The sequence below is a fragment of the Jaminaea rosea genome (genome assembly GCF_003144245.1).
Source record: "Jaminaea rosea strain MCA 5214 unplaced genomic scaffold BDZ90scaffold_1, whole genome shotgun sequence".
NCBI lineage: Eukaryota > Fungi > Basidiomycota > Exobasidiomycetes > Microstromatales > Jaminaea > Jaminaea rosea.
Window position 1 is genome coordinate 2,799,162 of NW_020289975.1, and position 19,237 is coordinate 2,818,398.

The 19,237-nt window shown below is 60.1% G+C and overlaps 7 protein-coding genes across 7 annotated transcripts; 1 reads left to right on the forward strand and 6 right to left on the reverse strand.

Moving 5' to 3' along the window:
• Positions 1–223: 223 nt before the first annotated feature.
• Positions 224–1,150, reverse strand: BDZ90DRAFT_33390 (hypothetical protein). Its single transcript, XM_025509506.1, has one exon. It carries the CDS (start codon positions 1,025–1,027, stop codon positions 359–361), a length of 669 nt encoding a protein of 222 aa, XP_025365682.1. The 5' UTR covers positions 1,028–1,150; the 3' UTR covers positions 224–358.
• A 123-nt stretch (positions 1,151–1,273) lies between these two features.
• On the reverse strand, positions 1,274–1,945 carry BDZ90DRAFT_258109 (hypothetical protein; the record flags this gene model as incomplete). The annotated part of the gene is made up of 1 exon (XM_025508035.1): positions 1,274–1,945. The coding sequence occupies one exon, from the start codon at positions 1,943–1,945 to the stop codon at positions 1,274–1,276; it is 672 nt and encodes a 223-aa protein (XP_025365683.1).
• Positions 1,946–2,108: 163 nt separating this feature from the next.
• BDZ90DRAFT_34402 (hypothetical protein) lies at positions 2,109–3,972 on the reverse strand. The gene is made up of 4 exons (XM_025509510.1): positions 3,683–3,972; positions 2,817–3,601; positions 2,522–2,737; positions 2,109–2,450 (listed from the first exon to the last, which is right to left on the reverse strand). Exons 1-4 carry the CDS (start codon positions 3,715–3,717, stop codon positions 2,272–2,274), a joined length of 1,215 nt encoding a protein of 404 aa, XP_025365684.1. The 5' UTR covers positions 3,718–3,972; the 3' UTR covers positions 2,109–2,271.
• A 528-nt stretch (positions 3,973–4,500) lies between these two features.
• BDZ90DRAFT_277476 (hypothetical protein) lies at positions 4,501–7,240 on the forward strand (the record flags this gene model as incomplete). Its single annotated transcript, XM_025509010.1, has 4 exons — positions 4,501–4,936; positions 5,002–5,363; positions 5,455–6,283; positions 6,356–7,240. The coding sequence occupies exons 1-4, from the start codon at positions 4,550–4,552 to the stop codon at positions 7,238–7,240; spliced, it is 2,463 nt and encodes an 820-aa protein (XP_025365685.1). The 5' UTR covers positions 4,501–4,549.
• Positions 7,241–7,315: 75 nt separating this feature from the next.
• BDZ90DRAFT_32809 (cellulase) lies at positions 7,316–9,833 on the reverse strand. Its single transcript, XM_025509502.1, has 2 exons — positions 8,846–9,833; positions 7,316–8,774 (listed from the first exon to the last, which is right to left on the reverse strand). Exons 1-2 carry the CDS (start codon positions 9,511–9,513, stop codon positions 7,391–7,393), a joined length of 2,052 nt encoding a protein of 683 aa, XP_025365686.1. The 5' UTR covers positions 9,514–9,833; the 3' UTR covers positions 7,316–7,390.
• A 493-nt stretch (positions 9,834–10,326) lies between these two features.
• Positions 10,327–12,898, reverse strand: BDZ90DRAFT_33007 (hypothetical protein). The gene is made up of 5 exons (XM_025509503.1): positions 12,760–12,898; positions 12,634–12,687; positions 12,328–12,529; positions 10,802–12,248; positions 10,327–10,505 (listed from the first exon to the last, which is right to left on the reverse strand). Exons 2-5 carry the CDS (start codon positions 12,672–12,674, stop codon positions 10,453–10,455), a joined length of 1,743 nt encoding a protein of 580 aa, XP_025365687.1. The 5' UTR covers positions 12,675–12,687; positions 12,760–12,898; the 3' UTR covers positions 10,327–10,452.
• Positions 12,899–17,283: 4,385 nt separating this feature from the next.
• Positions 17,284–19,191, reverse strand: BDZ90DRAFT_32803 (hypothetical protein). Its single transcript, XM_025509501.1, has 3 exons — positions 18,941–19,191; positions 17,617–18,856; positions 17,284–17,537 (listed from the first exon to the last, which is right to left on the reverse strand). The coding sequence occupies exons 1-2, from the start codon at positions 19,025–19,027 to the stop codon at positions 17,642–17,644; spliced, it is 1,302 nt and encodes a 433-aa protein (XP_025365688.1). The 5' UTR covers positions 19,028–19,191; the 3' UTR covers positions 17,284–17,537; positions 17,617–17,641.
• Between the last annotated feature and the right edge of the window lie 46 nt (positions 19,192–19,237).

The window sequence follows — 19,237 nt, forward strand, 5'->3', positions numbered from 1 at the left end:
AGCGACCGCTTGCCAAGAGCGTAGGCTCGGTGTTCTTGGTCTGCGTTTTGCCGAGGGCGGGGATCTTGAAGCCCATTGTGCTGGCCATACCGTAAGCGGTACGGACCTGCTTGAAGGAGCCTCGGAATCGCTTGGCCTCAACGGCGTCGAGCTGACGACCCAACAGCAGAGCGCAGCACGTGTAGGTAAAAAGAAGCCAGACCAGATCGCCTTGCCGTGGGACTCGCCTTACTCATGATCGTGCGTCCTCCGATGAAGGAAGCAACGTCCTTGAGGCGACCACCGTCCGCCTGGTTCTCCGAGAAGACGTGCCACAAGTCCTCAACGCCATCGAAGACCTCCTTGCTCCAATCGTATTTCAGCGGTCGCCTTCCACTCCAGCGGCCAGCGCAAAAGAGCATGGGCTCCGCGTTAGCAGAGCGGGTGACTTTGCGGACAGGGATCTTGAACCTGCCCCGGCCCGCAAGCGCGTAGGCCTCCCTAGTCTGCTTGAAGGAGCTCGTGAAGATGGCGACCTCCCGCTTGTCGAGCTTGTGGTGGAGGGCCCTCTCGTGGTCTTCGAGGCATCTGCGCAGAGCTTCATCTCCGCTCGGATGGGCTCCATTCCATCCATCAGCTGCTTGACTGCATCCGGCTCGCAGCGCCTGGCTGCGGCCCAAAGAGCGTCGCTAGGAGCAAGGGCGCCGAGGATGGGAGGAGGGGGCGAGCTGAAGGCGAGCTCGGCCGCGGCGTTGCGTAGGGGGTCCACTGATGGCACTGTGTGAGCAGCGAGGTGTTGTTGGTAGAGCGAAGATCGAAGGAGGCGACAGGCCAAGAGGCGAGGAGCGGAGCGGCGAGGAGCGGCGAGTCGAGGAGGTGTGATTGATTTGTTGACCTCGAGCTCGCTGAGAGCCAACTTGGGACGGTGCTTGACTGCACTGGGCTGAAGTCGCTCTGCGGCCTCCCAGAGAGCGTCGCTGGCGGCGGGAGGAGGCGACTTGAAGGCGCCTTCTGCCGAGGCGTCCATAATGGTGTCGACCGACGGCATATTGAGTGTGTGATAGGATCAATCGTTGGAGCTGGTGATGGTGCGAATAGGGTAAGGAGGAACTCAGGTGTGGTTGAGTTGTTTCCATCGAGCTCGCTGAGAGCCAACTTGCGACTGAGCACGATTCCTTCCTCCTTGACGGCGGCAGCGCAAAGCTTCATCTCAGCTCGCACATGCTCCGAGGCGTCTAGGACCTCCCTCGCGGTAGCGGGCTCGAGTCGCTTGGCTGTTTCTCAAAGTGCGTGGCTAGGAGGGGCGGCGTTGGAGACGGGCTGAGGGGGCGACCAGTCGTACGTCGGCGGCGGCCGCAACTTGCTTTAGGGAAGGCTCCCACAGGACGTGCGTGATCTTGCCCGTCTGCGCGTCACGCTGCAGGCCTGGCGTCGCTTTGCCGCATCTGAAGTGTTGCTTCCAAAGGAAGGAAGTAATGTCCCTCAGGCCATCTGCCTCATTCTCCGAGAAGACGTGCCAAAGGTCCTCGAGTGCCTCGAGGATCCCGTCGCTCCAGTCAAACTTTTTGGGCATCTTGCCGCTCCACCTGCCCGATCCGAAGATCATGGGCTCCGTGTTGGCGGCCACGGGGGCGACAGAACGGTCAGGCGGCACGTATTTGGTCACGCTAGCGAGGGAGTATGCTAGGCGGACTTGCAAGAACGATGCCTTGAAGGTCGCGGCCTCAAGGCGGTCGAGACTGCGACCCAGCTTCTGCTCGTGATCCTCCTTGGCAGCGGCGGCGAGAACCAGTTCCTCGTATGCCGGCTTCATAGACGCCAGAATCGCCCGGACAGCAGCCGGCTCGAGGCGCTCGGCGGCGGCCCAAAGATCGCGGCTGGGAGGGGCGGCGACGGAGATTGGCTGGGGTGGGTGCTGGAAAGCGTTGCTGGCAGCGGCGTTTCGTAGTGGGTCGACAGACGGCATTTTGAGTGTGTGAGGGATGCGATCACGGGTGGGAGAACTCAGGTGTGGTTGCTTCCATCGAGCTCGCCGAGAGCAATCGGCTGGGCCTTCCACCGTGCCCTCCTGTCTTCTCTACCATGAGTTAGTGAGAGACTATTGATGGCGTATCACTGTGCGCGTAAGGCATCAGAGAGGTGTTTCGCCGTTGACTCGAGGTTGATAGTGAGGAGCTCGGGTAGCCACGCTGAGTGCCGACGGAGACGAGGGGGAGCAGAGTCATTGATGGTGGCTCTGTGCCCTGCCTCAGCGCGAAGATAGCGAAGCTGGCTGGGCTGCCACCGTCGGTGCTAGCCGTCGTTGATGACATGTCGCGACTCAGGCTGTAGTGAGAGAGCGTGAGGGTGTGTGCCAACGATGCAGGGCGGCGTGGAGGCGACCAGAGGTTTGCGCGTTGGCGGGCGACTGCAGGTAGTCGAGCTCCACGTCGTGAGAGGAGAAGACTTGATCACCCTTCTTGAGCTCCGGACTGCGGCGGTGGGGAAGAAGAGTGGGGTCGTGAGTGGCGGCTCATGTCAGCGCTTAGACGAATCCACTCACTCAATGTATCAATGTCGCAGTAAGTCTCTGCTCTGTCATTGATAACGAGACCGTCGCCGTGGAGGAGCCTGCGAGCGTCGAAGGTGTCTACCGTCGAGACTTGCGAGACGCATCGTGGGCTTGAGCCGTTCAGCCGTGCCTTCTGCGTGATGGCGCAGAGAGCTGGGAGGCGTGAAGCTAGGCAGCGTGGTGTTGGCGTTGGCGCCGTGTCGCGTACTGCGAGGAAGGGGAAGAGGTGCGGGTCAGCAACTGCTCAGCCGTGACACTCAACCTCACTCGTTGTAGTCGCACCCACCTGACTCGCTATAATGCCCGAACACGGGCGTGCCTTTTGCGAGCAGCGTGACCTTGACGGACGCCAGGACGGCTTGACCAGCTCCTACGGAAGCCACGAGCGTGGTGCGACGAGGTGACGAGGGTGACGCGATGAAGCCACGGATGAGGTGCTGAGCACGGTGGGGGAGCCGGTAGGAGAGTGCTGCTGGTACAAGTTGATGAACAGATGGAGCTTGATGGCTAGCTTGGAAGCTTGGAGTAGCGACAGACTTCGACGTGCGCGCGGCGCGTGGGAGGACAAGGCCGTGAAAGAGAAAGGAGGTGCGATAGGGTGAAGCACGTGTGCCTAGCCTTGCCTCGCCAGGCCTGACTCGGCCGGTGCGCAGGTCGGTGCGCAGGTCGGTGCACAGACCGGTGCGCAGGCCGTTGCTAGACTTTGAGCTTGTCGCGGACTCCAGGCGAGGGAGAGACGGCGTGCTGAGTCGTCGACACCGAGTGGAGATTCGATACCAGCACGGCGCGGTGAGACCGGGCACCGAGCGGTCAGAGACGGACAGGTGGACGGTGTGGTACAGGTCGAGCGAGGTGGAAGAAGAGCGACAGCAGTGTGAGATGGTGCGATGAGGTGCACGAGGACGAGTGGCGAGGAGTGGATGGAGCGAAGCCAAGTTGCTACACAGCCCGTCTCGCTGGCCTTGTCTTTGTTCTTGCTGGCAGATGAGCCGTCGCCGTGCGGATGTGCTGGCCAGGGCAGGTGATTGCAGGTGCTGAGCGTGTGCTGAGCGTGTGTGCTGGGCGCGAGTGCTGAGCGCGGGTGTTGATTGCGGGTGATCAGCGCGGTTGCTGAGCACGGCTTGTTCCTGACGGCGGTCTCCCCCTGCTCACGGCGGTGATGGCGAGTGCTTGCTCTTGCTCAGCATGACGGTCGGGCTGTGCTAGCGTTGGTGCGACATTGCTTGATTGCGGAGCGGCGCAAGTGCCTGATGTGACTGGGTATTGCTCATGGTCGTCGTGATTGATGGTGTGGTGTGGAAGCAAGATGAGGCGAGAGTGGGGCGGTGGCTCAAGCTGGGTGTTGGCTCTCGTGCGTCTGGCCCACTTCCGCCTCCCCTCGGGGCTCCGGTCGCCACGCGACGTTCGCGCCTGGCCACGCTCCGCGCCATTGACGCCATCGACGCACGCTCAAACGCCTTGTTTTGCTTTGCATGAGATGGTGTTACCCCCGCCCCTTGATAGCTCGCTGTCGAAGCAGCGCAGTACAACGCAACGCAGGCAACGCATCGCAAGCAACGCATCGCAACACCTGCGCCAGTCCCGCGGGTAGGCTGCCGGCCGTGCATCCACCGGACGTTGACGCTCGAGAGCGAACGTGGCAGTGCAGGCGGAGAAGAAGCGGAGCACCCAGAAGGACGGACGCCATGGTACGGCTTGCTCGCCATGCCTATTTCGGTGCTGCAACGCCACGCACGGCGATTGAGAGATGCCCTATTTTCCCGATGGTGCTCCTCATGTCGAGCGGGTCGGGCGCTCGTTGAGCGGCCCTGGAAGCGAGGGCGATTGAGCGCACGGTGTCGATCAAGAGGGCCACGGGCGCGCCCGCGCGCCATGGTACGCGGGGGTCGCGACGGCCGTTGATTGCTAGTCAGCATAGGCTGTGCCAGCCGTCGCCGCGATCCTCTCCCCTCCTCTTCTGCAATTTAGTTACGCTCCTTCTCAACTCCTCGCCACCCTCACTGCGCTGCCCTCATCGCGATGCCTTCTCGCCGTCCCTTCTCGTGGACGGTCCGTCAGGAAGTCGCCTCGACCATCTCAGCGGCTCTGCGGTGGATTCTTCAGCGAGTTCCCTTCCTCACTCATTTCCTCGTCGTCCTCCTCGCTCTTCTAGGCCCCATCGTCTGCCCTCGACTCTGCGCTTTTGTCCTCGTAGGCACGCACATAGTCTTTGTCCTCTGCCAGACGCGCACGGCGTACGGCATCTATGCCGCTTGGCAGGGCGTCAAGAAGCACTCGTTGACTGACTGGGCTCTCGAGTGGGAGAGTGGTGTCAAGGGAGCGCAACATGAAGTCCTCAACTACCGCGACGTCCAGCATGGGATCATCTTGCCGGCTTACAAGGAGGACCTGGCAACGCTACGCGAGGTGAGCCGGCCCGGGGGAAGGCGGCAGCGCGGTTACGCATCGTATTGACCGACACACATCCTCAGACCCTTGATATTCTGGCCTCGCATCCCATGGCCTCGACGAACTACTGGGTTTGCCTAGGCATGGAAGAGCGCGAGGCAGGAGGCGTCACCAAGGCTCGCGCCATCGTAGACGGCTACCGCGCTCGTGGAGCCTTCCGTGACATTGATTTCTCTTTGCACCCCGGCAACATCGTAGGCGAAGCAGCAGGCAAGTCGTCGAATGTCAACTGGGCAGCTCGATTTCTCGTCAACCGAATTCCAGAGCGCCACCACTCGCAAAGCATCATCACGGCAATGGACGCCGATACCGCCTTTGCCGCCGACTTCTTCCTTGCCTGTGCCGTCAAGTTTGCTTTGGCTCCCCAGCACGAACGAGCCCGAATGTAGGTCGGAGCGGGTCGTCGTGATCATGGCACGCCTGTATTGACTCATTGCTCGCGCGGCACGCGCCACCCACGCCGCCCGCACCACCAGGATGTTTGTCCCGCCCATCGTCTTTGACCGCAACTGCGCCGAGGTCCCCATCTTCACTCGCGCCACGGACATCTTCTGGTCTTGTGCCGGTATTGGTGGCATCTACCCGTCGAGTCAATGCAAAATCCCAACTTCCGCCTACGCTGTCAGCATGCAACTCGCCGAGTACTGCGGTTACTGGGACGCAGGACCAGAGGCCATCGGCGAGGACCTCCACTTCTACTGCAAAGCCCTCTACGAGACGCGCGGCAACGTCATCTCGGTCACCGTCTACTCGCCAGCATCACAGTGCAACGTCGTAGGAGCGCCAGCAAAGGGCCCGATCGCCAACTACGTCAATGACATGAAGGCTCGGTGGACGCAAGCATGCCGACATCTGTGGGGCAGCCTCGACTGGGGCTATACATGGCATCGCACCCTGACTGGCGCCTTTGGGCCATCGCAACAGAGCACCGCCGCGTACATGGCGCTTCAGACCGTCGAGAGCAGCCCAGGCTCAACCTGTGTCGGTGACGAGGGCATGGACGTCGAAGCCACGCTGCTGCCACCTTCTGCCTTTGACCAGCGTACACCATCCCCGAGCGGCTCAACAAGTACGGCCTACAGCGTTGAGGAGGAAAAGGGAGAAAAGGTGGGCCAGCTCGATCCTCCTACCGTTGCGCCCAAGCCACTTCACCCTCGTGTGTCTTTTGCCATCGATGACGATCAAGAGGACATCGAGGAGGTGGATGAACGCAAGCAGTTCATGGCGAGTGGCTACGTCGACGATTCTGCCAAGCCGCTGCGACGAGCTTTCCGATTCATTGTCCTCCACACGAGGCTCTACGAGGTAAGCGCAGCCGCCGCGCTGCTTGAAGCTATCGACTCGCGCATAGCTGACGTCTGTCTTCCCGCGCGCCAGGCTCACCTCATGGTCGCTCACGTCTTTGTCATGATGTTTGTTCTCACCCTGTTGCCCGCCGTCGTTCACCGCAACGGTACCATCTCCCTCGTCGACCCGTATTCGCGCAAATGCACCTGGGCCATGTGCAAGCATGCTCTGCAAGTCACGCCCTTCGCTGCTACGGCTGATCTGCCCTCAGATCTCGCACCAGGCTATCAGCCGCAGTGGATGATGCCGGACCTGATTCTCTGCGCCATGAACACGGCCCGCCTTCTTGGAGCGCTCGGCATCCTGGCCACGATCGTCATGTGCGCGATTCACGACTTCTACCATGCCGAGGCCGCCAAGGCACGCTGGGCTCGATCCGACGCCGTCATTGCTTCGTGGCGAACGGCGGGCAGTCTTGGCCAGGTCCCTACTCGCTATCTAGGCATCCGAGCCCACCAGCTCGCTGAACGTAGATGGCCCCGAGCCCTACTGGATTACACGGCTATCCCTGCCGGTCTGCTCTACGGCATCCTGCCCCTCCTTTATGCTCAGCTCCATCACCTCACCACCAACAAGATGACCTACGTCGTCTCCGCCAAGGGCAAAAACGTCGTCTTCCCTGTATCGGACGAGGTGCTGCGCAGGAGCGTAGACGCGAGGCGTAGCTTGGACATCAACTCGCGGAACCGTCGCGCGTCCTCGAGCGCAGCTACCGTCTCGCCTCATACAGCAGCCGTCGTAGCCGCTGCGGCTATGGCACGCATGTCACACGATGAGAGCCCGCCCTCCTGGCTCGAGAGGACAGCATCGATGCGCAAAACGAAGCGTTGCGAAACGAAGCAAGGGGTTGATGGGGACAAGGTCGACCCGGACTCGTTGCCGATGCACCACCTTCGATGGGAGAGCGGGACATAAGGCAGCAGCGTGAGATCATGCTCCTTCTTCATTCACTTTCGCGGATCAGTCCTCGATACCCTTACTCTTGTACTTTGATGGCCACACGCTCGCTACGCGCTCGCTACACACTCTCTACACGCTAAAAGTCGATGCATTTCCACGCCTCACTCACGCCCTGAGCATGAGTGAAGTCACCGCCATTGCAATGAAAGACAAGAGCAGCGCAATGCCTCTGCTGGCTGCTCCTGATGCTTGGCCTCCCTCCCTCTGCTTCCCATCGTAGCTCTCGCACAGTAGCGCAGCGGGAGGTCCACCCACCTTGCCCTTGTTGGTGAACGCATAGCCCACGGCAAGTTCCCCCTCATCGCAGGCTCCTGCGCTGGTACCTGGTCCTGCAAAGTCACCATGAACCGTTGCCGCAGCGTTGCTACCTCCGTCGAACCACACAGTGCGCCGCATGGCCAGGGTAGCATTGGTCGTCGGCGCCTCGCTGACTATTGGCGCGCAGACGGCGGACTTGCTCATCGGAGCAGAGTACGAGTAGCCTACGAGAAAGGAGCGCGAGGGGCACTCAAATTTCGTATAGCCGCGCGCCCAGTCCTTGGAGACATGTTGCTGCGACTGCACTACGGTCAGGTCGTTCGTGGCATCCCAGAGGTTGCGACCGAAGTGGACGTCGGTGCAGAGTCCACGCGGGTTCGGCGTATGGCTCAAGCCCTGTAAGCGCAGACCGTCCGGGCACGAAGCCTTGTTCGAGCCAGACTGAGATGGGTTGTGGGTGAGAAGCCAATTACTCTGTTGCTGTGATCCCCAATCAGGCGCCAGCATTCTCCAGACTTCCACCGGCTCCACCGCATCGTTGCGGCTGTACGTCGAGTCATTTGTGAGATTGCGCCATCCGCTGAGCCTCCAGTCTCCCGAGTCGAGAATCGAAAGCTTGGCTCCTTGCGAGTCGTAGGCGTTCAACGCCCACAAGTCACCTTGACCATTCTCTTGCCACCCCAGCAGCGGCCAAACAGCAAAGTCCAGATCGCCGTCCCTGAGGATTTGCGTAAAGTTGGCCCACCAGCGTCGATCTACCGCAGAGAAATCGTTGCGTCCGCCGACACCAAATTCAGAAATCCAAACCGGCGCCGTGTAATGTTGCTGAACGGCGTCTACGGCGGTGGCTACGTAGCCCGCCAGGGCGTTGAACGTGCTGCGAAGCTTCTCCGTGCTCAGGTCGCCATAAGTCGGATCATTTGTAGACCCAAAGCCACCACCTGCACCTGTAGCATTTGGGCCGGTATAGGCATAGAAGTGCGAGCTGTACACGAGCTTGTCGGGGTAGGGCAGCGCGTGTGAGAGATGTCGGACAGGATCAAGCTCGGGCCGGTAGTGAGGCAGCGAAGGGATGGGGACGCCAACCCAATTGATGCCCTCGATTACGATCAAGACGTCGCGGCTTGCCTCGCGTTGGATGCGTGATGCAGCCATCATCGAGGCCGTGTACCAATCAGGGTCACCTCCTCCACCCCAGATCGGGTCGGTGAAGAGGTCGCGACGTACCTCGCTGCACGTGAGGAGGCGTTGCGCGAGGTCAGCTTTAGCGTACTGTGTTCGACCGATCTGCTTCTCACTCACTTGTACAGCGCTGTGCCAACGACGCGGGAATTGTTGGCGTAGCGGCTGACGATGTACACCCAATCCCGGATCCAGAGCTCAGTAGATTGAGCATCGTTCCACCTGGCATTCTGATCCAGCCCGCAGCACCATAGACTCTTGACCGTGTGGTTGTTGAGGATCACAGCCAGCCCTTTCTTCGTCAATGCCTTGATCACCTCATCGAATACCTCCAGCGGCGTCTTGTTCCGTAGCTGCGGGTTTGCCCCAAGCGCCTTATCAGGCACGTATGCCTCGGCGTGAATCATCTCATTCGAGAAAGGCAGTCTTATCGAATTGACGCCAAGCGCGATGATGTCGTCTACCAGGTCGTCGAGAGGCTTGCGATCCAAGCAGAGAATGGTTTGATAGGCCACCTCGCCCGCGTGATGGTTGGCAGCATCGTCGTAGTCGCCGCGGCCAAGATAGGTGCCTGATGCGCCGTGTAGGTTGCCACTGCGCAGGTGGAAGCGCTTACCAATGGCATCGACGACGTAGCGGCCGCGAGTGCTGAGAGGCGGCGTCCAAGAGAGGAGGAGGGGTGCATCGGCGAGAGTCGAGGGGGCCGCGCTGGAGGGAGCCGCCGATGTTTGAGCCAACGCTGCTCCTAGCGTCGCTGCCAGAAGGAGTATAGACTTGGCGGGCCTCATGGTATGAGTTTGCCTCTGCCAGCTCAAAGAGATGTTGAGATAGAAGTCAGGGCAACGGCATGCTCAGAAGAGCAAGCCATGGTCGCGCCCGTCTGGAGCCTTGGTAGCGATGAAAGGATCAGCTGCTCCTTTCCGCTCTTAACGCACGCTAGAATGAACGCCGATGGTCGCCTTGGCCCTCAATTACTCCTGTCGATTGAGATCACAGCCTCGTTGAGACTGCTGAGCGTCGAGGTGAGGCGAGCACGTTGCCGCCGTCTTGCCGACCCAAGGGGATGGCGTCAGACGGTGAGGCGGCCAAGCTCCGCCTCCGCCTCGCCTCCGCCCCGCCACACCGGTCTCATTCGCTGCCGCGTTGAAGTCGACCTGCAAATTGGTATTCAAGTGACTCGAGAAGAGAGACCAACAGAGGAGAAAAACGTCAAAAGCCGATCAAGGCATCGTGTATGCATGACGAGGCGAACGAGACATGCTCCGTTTGAGGAGATCGAGTTCGACCCGGCTCAAGTGAAAAGAGAAAAGAGACAAGGACACGACGATGAGTTGGGGAAATGCGAGGAGCCGAGAGAGGTGATGAAGTGATTTCAATGGGGGGGCCATCATTGCGCGAGTAGTGATGGTGGGGAGCACCGCAAGGTGAGGGACCGTCGAGCGTAGGGGCGTGCACGCCCGACGGACCCATCTCATTGCACAAAGCTCGAGTTGCCACCATCACCGTCGCCGTTACCGTAGCGGTCTGCCGTCGAAGGGCGAGTGAGCATGATAGGCCCGAGGTCCCCCGCAGAAGGGTCGATGTTGTTGTGCTGCTGTTGAGACAGCGCGTAGTGCTGCTGCTGCTGGGAAGGAGCCGCCATTTGCTGAGGCGAGCTGTTGTAGGGCTGGGCGACGCGGCCCGGTGTGCGGCTGCCGTAGACGTCGAGGCCAGATCCTTGGTGTTCGTTACCGCCATTGCTGTACCAATAGTGCTGCTGGTCCGTCGACCCGGTCTGCTCCTGCCATCGCGGCTGCTGTGACTGCTGCTGCTGCTGATAAGACATGTACTTGGACGTCTCAGGCGTCTCGCCCATCATGACGGAGGGCTGGCCGTAGACGGGGGCCAGATTCTGATTCTGATTCTGAGCTGCAGCTGGTGACCATGATATATTGCCCTCAGCGCTTCTACTGGCCTTGAGATCGTAGGCAGACGGGTCACGGAACCCCGCAGAGTGGGCGAGGTTCTCGAGGCTGGCAGAATGTGCGGCGACTTGCTGTTGATGATCGAGATTGGAGCCGAGCATGGCAGGGAGACCTGACGAATTGTGGGGCTGATGATGAGCAGAGACTGGCCGCCCATCGCCATTGGCAATCTTCATGCCGCTCAAGCCCAAGGTGGTCCCCGGGAAGCCTGCATCGCTGCTTCCCGTAGACGAGCCGCCTCCTCCAGTGTGGAAAGAGTCCCGGAGGGTCGCATGGCTTGAGTGAGAGTGCCAAGTGCCCGTCGTCGCTCCTCGTGGTCGACCGAGGGCCTCGTTGCCGGCGAGTGTATGCTGAGCTGCAGATGTCCAAGGGAGGACACGATTCTGGAAGGATGGCGATGGTTGACTATCGTCATGTTTCATGCCACCCCAGCTGCTGCTACCGTCGTCGATGCCGCTGCCGCCGAGAGGGAATGGCCCGGGATGGTCTCGTACGCTGAACGTGTTGCGGTGTCGTACAGGGGCTCCCACGCCGAGTGCGGAAGAAGATCCGCCAAACCACGATGCTGATCCGCCACCTGCTTCCATCGGCGAAGCCTCCCCGGATGTGCCCATCGAGAGGCTAGGTCGAGAGCCTGGTAGCGGATATGGCTCGTACCGGCTGTTGCCGCTAATCCTCGACCCTCCCGTGACACCGCCTCGTCCATCACGTGAGAGCGTCCCAATGGAGAGTCGCCGTGGGAACCCTCCTCCTCCTCCTATTGACACCGAGTCCGGACCTGCGTAGTATCTTGGGTCCATGCCGAGGTTCATCATGCCGGGTGACTGCATGCCCGCATGTGCGCTTCTGCCGTCGCTACCATCACTTCCCGATCCAGTCCCTGCTCCTGCTCTGCGCGACGCCTCGCTGCCATCACCGCGGTATCGGAGCGATCCGTCCGGCATCACCTCGATGTCCGGCGGGTTACGGAAGTTTGACTTTTGAAGGATGATGGGCGAAATATGGAGACCAGAGATCTCTGGCAGCGAGAGGGGCGTGCGAAGGCGGCCGTTGCGGACGTCGTCGACCTTGTAGTACGAGACGAGATGCTGAGTGGATCCGTCGACTTGAATCGAAATCGTCTTCTTGCAGAGGCCGTCCTTTGCGAATGGGTAGCTGTTCCGCAGGCTGCCTACGAGGGCGCGCTCGAGGTCGGCTTCGCGACGCGCCGCAGAGTGGGACGCGTGTGATGGCAAGGCGGCCGCAGCGGCGTTGTAAGAAGAGGACATGCCTTGGGATTGCGGCGAGTACCACTGCGAGGATGTCGCAGGAGCTCCTCCGTCGAACCAGACCGACGCCGAGTCGGACGCGCTGCTCACTGCTCGTCCGCGTCCCTTGATGTCGTGTTGGGGAAAGCCCAGACGCGCTTGAACTGGAGAAGTTCTCGTCGAGCTTGGCGCAGAGTCGCTACCGGTGCCAAAGCCGTGAGCCAAGGGATCGATCGACAGGTCCGAGGTAGCCAAGGTGGATGCCGTGGCGTCTTGTCCCTTGCTCGACTTCTTTTCAATCTGGCGATAGACCTATGCAGGGGTGGCCATGGCGCCGTGATTAGCGTCACGACAAGATGAATTGGTTCTTCGTCGCCGGCGCGCAACTCACCAGAAAGTTCCACAGAATACGACTGGGACTCCACAGCAGACCATCCGTCCATCTCTTGATGCCGCTCTCATGCTCGTCAAAGACGAACACCGACCCGCTGCGAATGAGCTTGCGCTCGTCGTCTCTCAATCGACGCGGCACCTTGGGCATGATGCCACGGCGAACGCATTCGAAAATGAGAAGGGCATCGTGAGTGCTCGAACTGCGGCAGCGCGGGCGAGAAGGAGGGTCAGTCGTCTCCCACGACGCCTTGATTGTCATCGCACCCGCGCTCGCACCCGCGCTCGCACCCGCGCTCGCACTCACATATAGCCTGTGAAGGTGGGCTCGCCGATGGCTTGCGACATGTTTTCGAAGCAGCTGTGTTCGACGGTAGACAGAAGGAGCTGTGTGAGCGAGAGGCGTTTTCCAATCTCAAGCTCAAATACGTACCCGGACGGCGAATGAGATCGATTTGCCAATAGCGTTGAACGTGAACCTTGACGGCCGACGTCGGCGAGGGTGGTACCGAGTCAGGTCGAGTCGCTGCGTGGGAACGTAGCGGTGGCTGTGCTTTGGAGGAGATGTTTGGAACAAGGAGAAGATGGGAGGAAGCGAGTGTCAGTCGGGGTGGCATGACGCAAGCTTCACGATGAGATCCCTCAGCTGCGCGTGCGCGAGATGGTCCAAGCATCAAGGAGTCTCACCGAAACCGCGGACCTCTGGCTCAGACTCCATCACCTAAATGCCGCCCAAGGGTCTCACTTTTTGCTGCCGCCAAGAGCAAAGGTCTCGGTGCTCTCGCCGCTGCCCTCGCAGCCCTGATCGCAACCCGCTGACGAGAGCCAGAGCTTTGACGGCTGGCGATCGGGCAAACGAGAGCAGCGGTGTTTGCTGCTATTTCCGAGAAGGACGGATTGGCTGCTGCCCGCAGGGAAGGCAGGGATGGACATCCCGTTTCCCCGCTCTCCGCATCGCTCTGCTTTGGTCTCGCTGGATCGAACTCACATCTATGACAAGATCGGTATCTGTGTGCTTGGCAGCCTCCAAATGACCCGAGTCTCGGAAGGCGGTCGTACGCGTGGGGAAACCAAAGACCCGAGGAACCAGCAGCGGAGAAGAGGAAGAGGGGGGTTGCAGGGAGGTGTCCGCGGCGGCGGAGTTGTGCACGGACGGTGAAGGAAGTGTTGCTGCGCTCCTGGCGGCTGCAGCAATCGATTGCTGGCAGTGTGTGGTAACGATGGCGAGGCTCACTGAGGAGAAGACGCGTGGCGCGTGTGTGACAGTGCTTGTCGCGTTGAAGTCCTGCGGCGGTGTCAAATGGGGGACAGTCGGGAGGCTGCCAATAATATATCGTCCTCAGCTGCCAAGAATGAGAGGATGAGGTTCTGCACGTCGAAATGACGATAGATTGTCGAAAGGGGTTTGACGGCAAGAAGGATCTCGTAGTCGACTTGTCAACGACAATGACGGCGACGGCGATTTCTTGGTGCGCTGCGCGAAGACGGGTGGCAGCGCCGGGATGCGTCGTGGATGGGACCTGGCCTATCAAGGGGGCGAGATGCTGCAACTAGCCTAGCCACTATGCCCGATGGCGGCTATTGTTGACGAGGATGAATGGGGAGGAGGAGAGAGGGAGCAAGGATGCAATTCGCCTGATTCCTGGCTGTCAGACTGGCTCTACTCCTCTTGAGGGAGGGAGGGAGCTAGCTAGCTGGCTGTCCCGTGTCTATGCGGGCCGGCTAAGGTTGGCGTCGCTGCAGGACGTCTGACGAGCCTGAGAAGATCGCACTGGGTCGCCTTTGGATCGACAAGGTCCGGGTAAGGTCGGACGTGCTGCCCGATATCAAGGGGCAAAGGGGAGGGCAGGCGAGCGCTGTACGAAGGTTGACGTCGTGCTCGAGCTGGAGCTGAGTTGGGTGTCGTCGTCCGGCGGTCGTAGTAGCGTGGCTGTGAGATAGCTGCCGCTTGGCGCTGCTTTGCTGTTGCAAGCTGCCGCTGCTGTCCTTATTGACGAGGGCGCTGTTGTGCGTCAAAGAAGAGTAGCGTTTGCTGGGCGCCTCTGTGCATTCGCGAGTGGACGCGCACAGATAAATGGGGTTGACGATGGAGAAGAGAACGAGAGAGACAAGAGGCAGACAGAGACGAAGAAGAGGCTGCAGTCGTGATGGTGTTCGGTGGGGGGTGGCGAGGGTCCGTCGTCGAAGAGAGTTGCAGTTGTTGAGCTAGTCGAGCGACTCAATGCATCTGGCACGCGCGTTTAGAGTTGAGGAAGATGAAGGGAGGCGGGGCAGCAAAGGCGTCACTCCTTGTCGAGCGGAATCGAGGTCGAGGAGCTGCTGAAGTCAAAATGGAGCTTCCTTGGTACAGTAGAGCCGCCGCCCCCCTCTCTCTCTCTCCTTGATGTCGCAAGAGGCTGGGCTGTGGAGAATGAGCGCAAGTGACGAATGACGAGGAGTCAAAGGCAGGTCAAGTGGAAGTGTGTGTGTGTGGGAGAGTTGCATCGTCTAGTCTCCACCATCCGCCTTGGCCCTGCTCCTGGCCGCCGCCGCTGCTGCCGCCGCCGCCCTGCTCTTTGTCCGAGACCACAGTCGATCTCGTCTCGTCGTTCCTTCCTCACGATGAGACGTCGGCTAAATTAAAAGACAGACGAGAGTCGACTGGTCGCGACTCGCGAGGCGGGCAGCTTGGCGTTCTCGCCTCTTTCCCTGCGCCCGCACGTCCGAGCGCAAGACTTGTCCGCGGCGTATGAGCAGCCCGCGAGGCACCCAAGGCCTGAAACCAGTTCCCATCAGAACTTCGTCCCAACAGAGGCCGCCTCGAGCTCTCTTTTTCCACGCCTTTTAGGGACGCAACCGGCCCCCTACCGTCACCGCCGCCGCCGCCGCCGCCGTCGTCGCCGTCAACAGGGTGCGACGACACAATGTTGCTCACAAAGCCCCGCCGAGATCGCATTCAAGATCGAGATTGGATGGGAGCAATGCGGGAGCGCGACCGAGGACCCTGACTCACAGTCTTCGCTCCTCGCTCATCGACGAGCGTCGGCGTTGATCAACAAGCCTGTCGCTGAGTGCGAGTTGAGGAGCAGAGGCGAGCGTGGGTACGTACGTAGTAATTCAGCACCGCTCTAGGCCTCGCCTGAACTTCTTCACGCTTCTTCCCCTCCCCATCCCACTCCCACTCCTAGCTGTCCAATCGAGTCGTAGCAAAGATACACCGGCATGCAGAGTCTCCCCGATGCGTCTGCAGATCCGGCCCTTGAAAGACGTCGATGATTGTCCTTGCTCACTTTCTCACTCAGGCGCCAAACTTCGCCTTTACGAGTGTGGGCGCAAGGGCGGCTAATGGTGGTACCCCACGATCCAAGAGAGCGCCGCTCACATCTTCGCCCTCGCCTACCAGACCGAGAGTCGCAGACTCCGAGCGACGTCGGTTGGTGGATCTGATCCTTTCGAGGGACTAGTCTCAGGCGGTGCCCCCACCCATTTTTGCCGGGGAACTCGCTTGCTTGAACAGACGAGCTGAGAAGCAATCAATTCACTGACAGGACTGTCGGCGGTGATGACCATCACGACGACCACGAAGAATTAGCTCGGACGCCTCCCTTGTTACGCATGAGTCCCTCGCAGTGTCCAAAGGTCTCAGCGCCATCTTCAAACGTCTATGCTTTGCTGACAAGACCGCCCTGACCCTGTTCTTCATCGACAAAGCAGCCAGTCTCGGTGATGCGCCGCGCTGACGGCCGCATGAGATTTCCCACGCCTGACGCCTGCAGTCCGAAGTGAATCGCAGCGTCGCCTGCGCCAGTCAGAGGCGAAGAGGAACGACGAAGCTCCGACGGCGAATCATTTCCGTGCCCCGATCCTGCTTTCCCCTCGTCGTCGTCGACGTCTTCGACTGTCGGCTTACGCACGCCAAGCGGCCCCAGCTCGAATACGAGGACGACCGTTAGACGCGAGGTACTAAGAACGAGCGGCATTCACTCTTATTTCGACGACCGAAAGGCCGTTTAGCATCACGACAAGCTGTCAATCAGGCGCGCGTGTATGGTACCATGTCTCGGGAATAGTAAATTGGCAGGTTGGCATGCGGTACGGACATTGAGCGGACACACGTCTCGCGTGGGCCATACTAAAACGTCATTGGCTGCTACGGACCGCTCGCGTGTACATCGCCCGACTCCCGCTACCACGTCTAAGGCCCATGGAGAGACCTCGGCGGGCTGGTAAGATTCATGGCATTCTATCATTGCAGTGGTGTAGTGGCCGACCAAGACCTGCGATGCGAGACAGTTGCTTTATCGCACCTCAGTGTGCTGGCCGGCCTCACCAGACCTTGACTAAAATCGACGCGGAAAATGCGAGCCTCCGAAAGATCCGCAACGCAATTCGATCGAGGAGAGTTCAGGGGTTGGCGGTCTCTTGAGCTTGACGGAGCACATTACCATCGGTCAAATCAAAGAAAAGAGGAGGCGTCGTCTTGTCGTCGCCGTCAACGGGGCTCTGAGATGCCGAGGACATGGCGAGCAACCCGTTGCAAGGAGGTGCGGGGTTACAACCAAATCGGGATGACGTCTAGAACAGCACGGACGTTGTCAATCAGACATTGCTGCTCATCGTCATCCTTCCTTCAGCGTGGGAATACGATCTGGTTGAACCCGGATGTTGCTAGCCGGACAGATCCGAGCGAAGGCGTCTAATAAAAGGCGGAAGGATCAGTGATCACAGAGATGGAGCAAGCTGAACTGCCCTTGCAGCTTCGCCGAGAAGACACCGCTACTCAGACGCGAGCTATGGAGCAAGCTCTCGACCATGACTGAGCCGCCTGGCCCATCGATAGGCCTGGCGAGGGCAGCATTAGGATGTGACGAGCGGAGATGATGCCACCGATTGCGAGATTTCGCGTAGTGCTTCACCGCTATGATGCAAAAAGCATGACTTGCGATCTCTCTCACGCATGCTGGGGCCCGAGCTCGATCTCCCCGCAACGTGAGAAGCCGAGATGAAAGGCAACCAGGGCAGCGGACAAGGTTGACGAAGATGGCGGTGTTGCGGAGTGGCGTGTCGGCGCGTCGCCTCTAGGACCAGGCGGAATTCACCTGGGAGGGCAGCGTGTGTGACTCAACTCTCCTGACTGGTTCGTTCGTGACGATCGGAGCTCAACACGGCACGACTCGTATTGTCAGTCTGGCATCTCTCGATTGTCGACCGCCTTCATACCAAGCAGGTCAGCTGCTGTCAGTGACGAGGGGCGCGTGAGCGACTCTTTGATTGCAAGGTAGCGCTTGCTGCGTCGGGCTCCGCACCTCACCTTGTCCTACATTTCACAATCGCCGTCAGGCTCCCCGTCTGATCGCTTCTTCGTACCTCCTCCGCCTCGTCTCCTCTTGGCCCTCCTTGGTGTAGAGGTCTCTACCACCGCCACCGCCACCGCCTCCACTGTGAGAGGACGACGACGTCTCTCTTCCGACCTCGTGAGCATGCAAGAGGGGACGACTGCCCAGCCCTGCCCGACCAGAGGTCGTACGAGCTGCGATTGGGTCTTGGCTGGCCCACGATGTGGATGCGGATATTGACTGATCCTGTGCTGCGCTCGCTAGACATTGACTGTCTCTTGCAGTCATCTGCGCGAAAAGCTGGTAACCGCGGTTGTCCGCTGAAAGCGCTCGAGGTGGCGAGCGAGATTGGAGAGGCGCTGCAGGGGCGGTATACGACTGGCCGGGAGGATAGGGCGACGACCGAGAACGCGGCCCAGTGGACAGTCCTTCGAGCTGCCTTTGTGGGACAGCAGCGCTACGCATCGATGGTGCTGGCTCATTGGGATGCTGAGCACGCCTCTGGGCGGCTCGGTCTTGGTATTGGCTCGTGCTGGTTGAGCGCGGTGAAGTGCCGCCTCCGAAAAGGCTGGTCTTGGCGCCATCAACGTCAGGCGGCTTTGCGCTGCTCCTTGGCTGGTTGCTGCTGCCCCCGGCCCCGGAGAGGTATGACGACCTGAGCTCGGCCATCTGACGCTTGCGTTGAGCTGCTGCATCGAGCTTGCGATCACCAGAGCCACGCACTTGCGCGTAAGTGGTCGACGCCGAAGACGATGGTGTAGCCATCTGCTTGAGCTGCGAGCCTGCTTGCGTGGCAGAAGACGGCGCACGAGACGTCGAAGCGCCTGCGTCAGCACCTGACGAATGCAAAGGGATCTCATTGGAGCCATCTTGGTGCAGCGAGCACTGCTGGCAAGAGTAGGGCCACGAGTGGATGTGAACGACAAAGGTAGTGTGACCAACGCGCAGCACATCTCCATGCGCTAGCTTGCAGGGGCCTGACGACTTCTTAGCCTCTGACAGCCGCCTGTATTGCGATGTCGGCGGGAGGCGCGCGAGGTCTCGTGGAACCTGAGCAGCACGCAGCAAGAAGGTTCCATACGTCGAGCCCATGTCGGAGGCGTGGAAGTCTTCTTGGTTGGTGTTGTTGTCTTTCATCATGAAGAGGCTGGTGTGATGCTTAGAAATTTCCATGACTGGCAGGCGGATGCGAGGGGTAAAGGCTTTGTCACGTCCCTGTCCAAATCAGGAGGCAGTAATGTTAGGCCAGCTGACCGGATGGCACGAGCAGGAAGTAACTCTTTTGCTTGGCCAGCTTACAATGGAGGTACCCTCGGAGCCCGCATCGATGATTGCGACTTGCTGGTTGTCTGGCAAGATGTCTGACGACACCTTGACCAAGCGCATCTGCTTGCCTGACGCAGATGAGGCGCTCGGATCATTTTCTTCAGCAGGCTGAGTGGCCTGAGAGTCGTAGTGAAGTGCGAGCTGATACGTCTTAGACGGGTCGTACGGCTGAGCCTTTTGGGCATGAGGAGAAGGGAGCGAGAGGATGGAAGGTCAGACGGGCGATCATTAAGAGAGCCTTCCAGGCTAAAGGGCGGGTCGATTGTTTGC